The following is a 10,879-nucleotide window of genomic DNA, read 5'->3' on the forward strand; positions in this document are numbered from 1 at the left end:
ATGTGCTTTTTAGTCTGGAAAACACATAGCGATCCCATAGGTTTTTTTTTTTTTTGGCACTAAACTTTCTTTTGACAAGTCTTTTCAGATGATATTTCTAATTTGACTAAACATTACCATCAATCATCCACGTAAATCGATTTCTTAAACCTCAATACAAAAAAGGTAACTGTTTAACATGAATCCAACTATTATTAATATCCATAGATGCTTTACATTTTATGTTCTTTTGGGTTAAATATTTTAATCAAAATGTAGATTAATTTTTTATATTTTCAGTTGTTAATTAAAAATGTAGTTACAAAAAATACATTTTATGATCTAATGTTGTGTTTGGATGAATGTGATAGTAAAAAAACTCAGATAACGCCGTTAACACACTATAAATTGAATAAGGAGTTAGAAGTAAAAAAAGACATAAAAAAACATAGCGTGTTGTGAATCAGTTATCAAGAAAGAAAGGAAATTGGTGTGTCTTATTCCGGAGATAATGAAGAGTATATATAGTGTTACAAAGACTTAGCTATCACCACAAGTTTCCGATGTGGGACAAATACAATATTAGTAATGGGTCTTATAATGGGCATCCATATATTAATATTCATAATACTCCCCCTGATGACCATTATAACGATATTGTAGTAAAGCGCGTAAGATGTTGCCTCATTAAAAACCTTACTAGAAAAATCCTGTGGGAAAAACCATAGTTAAGGGAAAAAGAGTGCAGCACGCATTTACTCCCCCTCATGTGTACCTCCGTCTAGGTCCTTGAGACGTTGTAATCCAATAAGCTGAACCAAATTCTTGAAAGTAGCAGTTGGAAGCGCCTTGGTAAATAAATCCACCAAATTATCGCTTGAACGGATCTGTAGAACACGAATATCCTCATTCTTCTGCAAGTCATGTATAAAGAAAGAATTTCGGTAGAATATGCTTTGTTCTATCTTCTTTGATGTATCCTTCCTTAAATTGAGCGATGCAAGCAGCATTGTCTTCATACATAATTGTTGGAGCTTCTTTTCCTTTTGATAAACCACAATCTTCTCGAATATGTTGAATGACAGACCTTAACCATACACACTCTCGACCGGCTTCATAAATAGCTAAAATCTCAGCATGGTTAGAAGAAGTAGCTATAATGGTTTGCTTCATAGAACACCAAGCAATAGTTGTACCACCATATCTGAATACATATCCTCTCTGTGATCTGGCATTATGTGGATCAGATAAATATCCAGCATCTGCAAAACCAATCAAATCTTCTTTGGATGGATTAAAAAATAATAAATCCATATAATTTGTTCCTTTGAGTTAACAAAATATATGTTTAATCTCATTTCAATGTCTTCGAGTTGAACATGAGCTAAACCTTGTAAATAAATTTACTGCAAAAGATATGTCAGGTTTTGTATGATTAGCAAGGTACATCAATGCCTTTATTATATTTAAATATGGTACTTCAGGACCAAGTACTTTTTCATCGTCTTCTCGAGGAAGAGAGGGGTCTTTTAACACATCAATTGATATTACGACCATAGGGCTACTTAAGGGATGTGCATCATCCATATTAATTCTTTTAAGCACCTTTTCTGTATATGTCGTTAAATGCACTAGGGTTCCATCCTTTAGATGCTCAATTTGCAATCTCAAGCAAAATTTTATTTTCCCGAGATCTTTCATCTCAAATTATTTATTCAGATATTCCACTATCTGAGAAATCTCTACATGAGTTCCAATGATGTTTAAATCATCAACATACATTGCAATTATCGAGTGTCCTGGATGATCCATCTTAATATTTCTCTTTGCTTTTGATGATCTTAATAATCTCTTTAGTCGTGATACACTTTCATATTTACATTCCTTTTAGGTTACTATCATTTGCGTGTTCTTGTTGCCTCGCTAAAACCTTTTCATGGAAAAACCCAGTGAGATAAAAACATGAGAAAGAAAAAGAGTACAACCACGCAGATCATCATATTTCTCCCTCTGTAAGCATCTTCTTCAAGAGATGCATTCTAATCATATATCATCTTTTAGGGAATTGATATAAGCACAACCTTAGTTAATACACTCATATGCTTATCAAACTTTCTCAGGTTAGTGGATTTCTAGTCCATAACATCCTTTCTCATAGAAGATATTTTCTTCTTCCATTTGGACTTTATGCCAAATTTTTTTTTACATACAATCTTCTACATATTCATATTGTACATATTTGTACATACGACTTATTCATGCTCTTCTTGTAACATCTATCATGTTGGATTTCTTTCTTGCCATACCAAAGCACATCTTTCAATCATGAAAGAGATCAACAACTTTCTCAAATATCATTTTAAGTGTGGTACTCCAAGACCAACTATGTATGAGCATTTTGTATATAAAATAATATGAGGATCTTTGAGACAATATCTCTTTCTTTAGTTTACAATTTGGAGAACCTCAAGACAAACTTGTCATTCCAAAGTTTATTCTTCCAAATTTCGACTTCCGGTAACTCTTCAGGAGTTTTTATTATATCCAAACCAAAGATTCCATTGATCCATAATCTTTTGATACATACACATGAGTATATTGATTATCATATAATATCCGCATGAAGCATATTTGCTTTAACTCAATAATCTAATAGCCAATGTTCTTGAGAACCTCATTTTGAAATCATTAATCCTTCTAATTGCTTCTGGCAATTTGATTTCCTTTTAGGACTAAATCAAGTACTTTTCTCATTCTTAGACTGATAAAGGATCTGTAAAATAGTTGCATCCACCACAAGAAAGTATATCTTTTCATGTATCACTTTCATTCATCTTTCGTATAAAGATCCACTTATGTCTCATAATTTTTACACTTTCAAGTAGACGGACTACTGGTCCAAATTCTTCTTTACAAGATATTTAATCTTTGCCTTTACGGCCTCTATCATGATTGGCCAATCATCGGTTTACGTGTTTTTCAATACATCTTTTGTACCGCGGTTTTTGATCCTCATTTCTCATCATCAATTGCTTCATTACATGCAAAAATATTATCAACGTTGATTTGCTTTTGATTCCATTCATTCCAGACATGACTCAGTTAGTTGAAATCTCTTATCATTAATAGGTACCTAGATTTCTTTCTTTCTCATGTCTATATCTCATCTAGAGAATACTTCCTCAACCTTGCCATTTTATATTATGCTCTTTTTTCTTTCGAGGATCTTATCTTTGGAATCAGTAGGTCTATCACGCTTCATGCGATCTTTAGCCTCTATAGCAGTTGATATTGTCCCCCCGGGACATCAATATTAATTGGAGCACAGCTGGTATAACTTAATCAGGGCCAGATACTGCTTCTAGCATCAAATTTGCTTAACTTTGCAAATAAATTATCTTTCAAACTTTTAGTGCACATTCTTTCAGAGGATCAAGATAATTTCTTTTACTGATTTTCTAGCTGTTTATTTTCTCTCCCTTCCTTAATTGTTGGAAAGACTGACTCACTGAAATTACAGTCTGTAATTCTAATCTTATCCCTTATTTGATGGCTTAATACATTTACTCATCAAGGGAGATCCATATCCAACATATATTCCTCTTTTGAGGTCCCATCATAGATCAATGTGGTGGAGCAAAATTATCCAAAACTTTTAGATGGGAAACATCAGGTTCCTGACCAAAACCAACCATGGGGAGAACTCAAAATATTCGTTGGCATAATGCGAATCAATGTGGTTTCACTCTTAATCAATTAACCAAATACTTTCACAAAGATACATAGTGGGTGATCAGTCCAAAATATCTCTTTGTGTATGTACCAGAAAATTAACATATCCAAATTTATTGGAGAGTGAAAACCAAACACATAAGAATCTTCTGGATCTTTTGCGCATTGTTATTTAACTGGAATGGCTTAACCAGTTATGCCAAAACAGTGAGATTTTCTGTGAACTTCTTGTTTACTAGATCCATTTATATCTCATATACTAGTGTAGTACAATTCAATAGAGAATACAAGTAGTTTCTCTAAATTACTTTTACTGTCTTGGATAATACTCATGATGTGAAGATGTTAATCATTTCCTTCACTCATTGTCTCAACTTGATAAATCTTAAAATCTTTTAGATTTTCTGTACACATGATTTATCGAACATGAGTGTGAACATGATCTTCTGGATGTTCCACTTACTAAGAATTGTGGGATTCTACAATTCTCCCTCTCGAGATGATGATGACACTTCAGTTCCATTCATCTCGAATCGAATCCCACTCTAGGATCAACAACATACCCAACTTGGGTTTTATATTATATCTTAGATCCTTTTGACCTTTGAGACTTAAGAAAGTATAATCCATTAATGATTCCAAATCCTTTCATAGGCAATCATATCTGCTCTTCTGGAGCTTCTAATATTTTATACAATCTCATCTTGTACTCACACTAGTTTATTTTATCATCATATGATATACATATCTCTTGTATGTTACCATCTTTATTCTCTCAGTTCTAGTGAATATCAGAATTCTTAAAAGAAACTCTTTGGCCTCAACCTTGACCTTGACCATATCCATATCCATATCCACATTTATGTCTGCAACCACTTTCATAGCCATATTTGGCCTATATCAATCATGTGGTATTTTCTTTCTCAATATAGGGTGTCACATTCACTTCAGGGAATGGACTATCTCAAATCAGAAGTATATCCTGATTTTTCTCTTTTTAACTCATTATGTTGCTCAGCCTCTTTTAGACCCATATACAAGTTTATAACACTTCTCAAAGTGTATTGTGTCTACAAGACAACATCTCATTCTCTAAATGGTAGAGTATGTCTTTTAACATCTTTGGATCAACGATATTATCTTCACATAATATCTGAACATAACCGAGCCAAACTCACTGCAGACTTTAAATCACATTATTTTAGATTCAACCAATCATAATGAGTGTAATATCACATTTTGGTGATTCAAAATTTTGTGGATCTTTTTGGTCAAGTACTCGATCTTAAGATCAACAAAGAGGCATTATCACATAAATATAATCACGAAAATTTGTTCAAATTTCAAAAAATATGATAATCAACCCAGATGCAATTATCTTATGAACGTTAAATGTTCTATCACTTAAAGCATGCATCGATTTGAACAAATATCACAAAGCAAATGATTTTGACTAACACAATTTAATTGTACTCAATCAATTATGATATCCAACCAGCACAAAACTTATGTAATAAAATATTTTGATTGTCGTATTCTATCACCATAATTAATAACAATAGTACGATTACTAATAAGGATTTAATCTAATTTAATATTACTCACATAAATGATTAATTATGGACTTATATGAAGATTAATAATAATTTAACATAGTTTATATAAAGCAATTATATTATAAACTCTGGCAACATCTCTATGTGCTAAGTTATATTAATTGAAAAATCATAAATCAGGATATAATCACATATAATATTTCAATCATTCATTAATTCATTAATATTTTACCTTTAACCTAGTTTTTAAATCAATCAATCAATTCATCAAACAATTTCATATAATATGAATGTGTAAATTTCGTGATAAAGCATGATATAATTTGTTTCGTTTTAGAAAACCTTATCAAATAAAACAGAAAAAATTCAGCCGTGCACAGATAGGACATATATTTATATTATGCTGTTATAATCTCACCGTGCATAAATAGAGCATATATTATGCTCATATAACCTCGCCGCCGTGCATAGATAGGGCATATCTTGTGCTCTTATAATCTCGCCGTGCATAAATCGTGTATAAAACGATTTATGATAAAATCCAGGTGTGCACAGATTGGGCATATATGATGTTCTTGTGCAAAAACGGATCATAAATAGTGTAGATTATAAAATCGTGCAGATTTAGGGTAAACCCTAAGCATGGAGGAGGCATAGTCTTCATTCTTCGGGGAAAGAAAAACTTCTCGTCCCAAAATAAAATTTTGAACTAACTTTCACTTTTTCGGTTTGAGAGAAAAAAAAAATTTAAACTAACTCTCACCTTTTCGGTGTGAGAATAGATCGAGAGACGATCGCGCTAATAACGTGTTGTGAATCAGTTATCAAGAGAAAAAAGAAATTGGTGTGTCTTATTCCGGAGATAATGAGGAGTATATATAGTGTTACAAAGACTTAGGTATCACCACAAATTTCCAATGTGAGACAAATACAATATTAGTAATGGGCCTTATAGTGGACATCCATATATTAATATTCATAATATAGCGCTATTATATGAGCATTAAATTTTTTTATTGATTTATTGTGCTATAATAGTTAAAAACTAGCGTTATTGGCTTTTATGTTTGGATTAATCATTTTAGTTGAACTATTTTTTCGTGGTTTTTTCTATCTTCGGTTTTTTTTTTCGTTTAAAGTTGTAAATCCCCTGATCAGCGTTCTTTTGAGTTATGTAGTTTCGCTATTGTACTCTTCCAACTTTTCTATGTTTCGAGAATTTTACTTTTGACTTTAGTATCTTATTATATGTATCCCATGTATCGGATTTAGTTTTTGGAGAATTCCTGTTTTCCGCTGGTTTTGTGTATCAAAATTGTGTTCTACTTTTGTATTCTATCTTTGAATTATATAAGAAAAAAAAAATTTCAGTGAAAAAAAAATAAGTTAGAAAGTAGGACAAACAAATAAATAAATAAAAAAAAAACAAAGAAGAACAAGAAGAAGCACGCAATGAAATAAATGAGGGAAGGGAGAGGCAGGAAGTTTAACCCAAAAGATTGGACGAAAGGCTGACACTTTTGCCTTTCTCACTTTTTTTATTTTCTTTCTTTCCTTCAATTAATAAAAGTAAAATTTGTTATTTTATTTTGTGTATCTTTGGCTGCCACGTTGGATGGGACATATTGGAATGAGGTATTTCCTTCCTACCCTCCACTGCCATTCCTATAATTAAAATACGAACATTCTTTCTGTTCCTAATTAATGATTTTTTGGACTTAAACAATTAGATTTGATGCGTTTAGAAGATACGTTCCTTTCCCAACAAACCATCGCTAACAATTACATGCGCTAACTTACGTGAAGACCTTGAACACACGTGTATCAAATTCACAATATTATCAAGAAATTAGAAAAAATGGTAAAAAAGTAGTGAAGCTTTTTGTGTTAGCTTTTCAATTGCTTGAAGTTGAGAGATATATGTCTCCTTATGGTTGAAGATCAAAACGAGCAGAAGAAAGCTTTTTTAACGTTTCACCTCATCTGTGTCGCACGCGACAAGCACGTGCACGTCAAGATCCTTGTCAGCTCCACTCTCAATAACTCACATAGATATCAATATATGTCCCTAATCTATTTAGCTATCTGCATATACAATTTCCCGACAAAAGTTTGATTTGTTTTTTCTTTCTTTTTATAGCCTATCACGCTATTATATTTCTATCCATTTATTTACTACACGATAATCTCATGCAGTTCTCGTGTATCTGAATATGATTGAATAACATCGCAGTGTGAATGTATGATATTTTGTGTTATGATACTCTCTAGGCCTCATCACAGCCCTAGTCATTCGGCCCGATATCAATGTGGTGTCAACGTGATCATTCATTTATTACAAAAAAAAAACATATATAGATATATCCTATCATTCTGACAAGTTACAATCGGATTACAACTGTAATTCATTTTAAGTATTGTTATTTTGGATCCTAATAGAGTTAATCATGCCTGCCTTATTGCCTTTTATGTTTTGGTTTTTGGTTAATTTGTTTTATGTTTAGTTTGTAGTTGTTTGTTTTTTTTTTTTGGGGGGGGGGGGAGCTATTCGCTCCAGAAGAATTTCTAACTTTACCGGTTTTGTGACTATTGTTCAAAGGTTAAATTTTCGGGTTAAATTATGGTTTATTCGACGTGGTAACATCGCTTGATATTATAATATACTCTTTCAGATGTGAAAAAAAAAATCATTAGGTAGCAAAAGCTACATCATTATCTCTACTCATATCGTTAATTAGTTCAAGGTTTAGCTATATATGATTAAATAAAACAATAAACAGAAGGACGCCAAATTAAAGTTAATAATGATTCCCTTAATTAATTCATTTGTTTAGAAGAAGAAGTCTTACCGTTTAATTAATTCATTGTTTAGATGAAGAAGTCTTACTCAAGGAATAAAACATACATACATTTCACAATTCATGCATATGTATAAAAAATATTGTCTTATGGCAAATTAATAATAACTTGAATTAAATAATCAAAAGATCCGAAAATCATAATATAATCCGTTCGATTCCAAATTGGTCTCAACAAAACAAAAACAAACTCTTTTTTCTGTTAAATAAAAGTCTTAAACAAAAATTAGGCTCCGGCATAAGGGTTAATCTTAGGTTTGTCCTTGACTAGACCACATTGGAGGCTTGACTCCGGCATATTGTATTCGTCCCGGAGAGATTTTTCCGGCGACAAAACGCTTGCGTAGAGTTGCTGTCCCAAGTAACGTCTTTCGGAATTCTCTGACCTAATGTTCCACATTCCACAGTTGTCAAATGTGAGCAAGATTGCAGCCCAACACTTGGGGTAGACTTGGACTGTGTGTCGGCTCACTGCGTCTAAAAGGTTGTAGTTCTTCCTCTTCTCTGGTGTCCATGTCCCTGGCTCAACTCTGTTTAATACAATGAAAGACGCTTTAATTAGAATTTATAGTTTTTTTTACTCGTATAGTGCACGAAAAGGGATGTAGAGTGTTACTTACGCTACAGCGAAGAAGGAATAGCCATCCAAGTGCCAAGACTGAACGCTCCTCTCATGGTTCTCAAACACAATTTCGATGAAGTTGCGGTGAGTGATGTTAAGAACATTGGGTTCGATCTTGATGTTCTTGATCTGATCCGAGGTAGGGTTATCGGAGATGCTGTCATACTTGAAAACCTTATCGACAACGCCAAAGTACTCAGCAAGCTTCAAGGGTGTCTCTGGGTCTGTGTGTGAGACACCACTCAATGCGTACCTGAGCTTGCCATCGATCTTGCCCTGAGTATTCACGAGCTTGATGGTGCGAGTGATATTAATCTTTCCGTAGTGGTACGATCCCTGTGGGTTAGGTCTAGCTGCACTGGCTGTCAAGTTCCATCTAAAAGAGCGGAACTGGTTCAAAGACCAAGCCCAACCAACAGGAGCCGCAGGTAGCTGAGAAGAGGCGGGGCCTTTTCCTCCCTCGTAGCGGAGGAGCCCTGTGGTGGTCAAAGCGTTTTTCAAGAACCTTGTGGAAGCTACCATGTAGTAATCTTTAGGTTCTTGGTTCGCGGTGACGAGAACACCAAAGCATTGACCGACGTGGACGTCAAGCGAGTCATAATCATTCTGGAGAACGTGTGAGCCTTCCATCTCAACAAGTTTCATCTTGTGGTTCTGAATTCTGAAGTTGAGAGATGCCTTGAGACCCACGTTACAAATACGGACTCTGTAGGTTTTTCCTTGCTTCAAGGTGAAAAGAGGCTGGTCGGAGCCGTCACCTTTCCCGGCCTTACCATTGATGAGAATGCCGTCTGGACGGCCAATAGTACGGCCACTATCGAGGAACTTTTTGAGCTGAGTGTGGCTTTTCGTATACCAGTCGTTGATAAGGATAGTGTAGTCATCTTCAGGATCAGCGTACGGGACGGGGATTAGGAGACGGCTGTTCACACGGAGACCACCAAAGGCACCCGCGGCACGATGCATAGCTGTGGTCGGGTAGTAGAAATAGCTACCGATCTGATCCTTAGGCTGGAAATGGTATGTGAAGTTCTTACCCGGTGGAATGGGACACATTGTTCCGGCTGTACCATCTTGCCATGAGTTCTTCCTATGCTGAATTCCATTCCTATTTATAAATTTGCCAAAATAAAACCCGAATCAGAAGGTATTGGCAGCATTGACTATTAATAAAATCGAAATGTATTAAATAGAGAAAAAACAGTATGTAATAATATTTACATTTTTTGTATATTTTGACAACTTTATGCTAATTTTTTTTTTTTTTTACCATCTTCTCCATCAAATTTTTCAGTTTCAAAATTTTCTATTGAAATGTTAAAAAGTATATATATTATTAGAAATAAAAATCTGTGATCATTGATCTACTTTGTTTATTTTAGCGTTTTATTAACATTTTACAGAAACTATGTTCGATTGTTCATCTAACATTTGACTATTTTACGATTTAATTATTCATTTAATATACAATTCAAACTGATAAAATATTGATTTTTAGATAACCAAACAATAAAACCGAATTATATATATCCAAATATAATGACCATTCGTAGCGCCCTATATATGAAGAAAAACGTACCAAGTAAGGAGGAAAGGCTCGTCGAGGTTGTTGAAGACATTAACGATGATGTTGTTGTTAGAAGTTGAGTTGATGTTAGGACCAGGGAACTGACCGTTGATGAGAATGACTTGTTGTGGAACTCCGAGAGGAGATGCGGTTCCGTACGTCACGTTCCACACGTAGTGAAAGTAAGGATCCTCCGCTACGACGACGGTCGCCACCGCAAGGCATAGGCACACGGCCAACAGTTTAACCCCTCCCTTCATTAATTACCAATATTAAACTTTACTAGATAATAAACTTTTTGATTTTCTTTTTCAAGTGTTAGAAAGAAAAAAAGTGATATTTTTTTGGTTTTGTAATGTTTTTTTTTTTTTGAGGGGTTTGAATTTAGTTTTTTTTTTCTCCTTCAAATGTTAGACGACGTTTTTATAGTTTAATCGAATTTACAGTTTCCTTATTTTTCTCGTTTCTTCAGGTCCTCTCGTCACGCTCTCCCTGTCGTCCATATTAGGAATATTCAGTTTGACCTCTCGCTATTTTTGGTGTAACTTTTTTTTTTTCTAGAATA

At 33.9% G+C, this 10,879-nt stretch overlaps 1 protein-coding gene across 1 annotated transcript; it reads right to left on the reverse strand.

Annotated features, from left to right (window-relative positions):
• Window positions 1-8,345: 8,345 nt before the first annotated feature.
• Window positions 8,346-10,574, reverse strand: LOC18011377 (L-ascorbate oxidase homolog). The gene is made up of 3 exons (XM_006392559.2): window positions 10,327-10,574; window positions 8,746-9,855; window positions 8,346-8,655 (listed from the first exon to the last, which is right to left on the reverse strand). Exons 1-3 carry the CDS (start codon window positions 10,572-10,574, stop codon window positions 8,352-8,354), a joined length of 1,662 nt encoding a protein of 553 aa, XP_006392621.1. The 3' UTR covers window positions 8,346-8,351.
• Window positions 10,575-10,879: the final 305 nt, after the last annotated feature.

The sequence above is a fragment of the Eutrema salsugineum genome, unplaced genomic scaffold (genome assembly GCF_000478725.1).
Source record: "Eutrema salsugineum unplaced genomic scaffold, Eutsalg1_0 scaffold_7, whole genome shotgun sequence".
Taxonomy (NCBI): domain Eukaryota; kingdom Viridiplantae; phylum Streptophyta; class Magnoliopsida; order Brassicales; family Brassicaceae; genus Eutrema; species Eutrema salsugineum.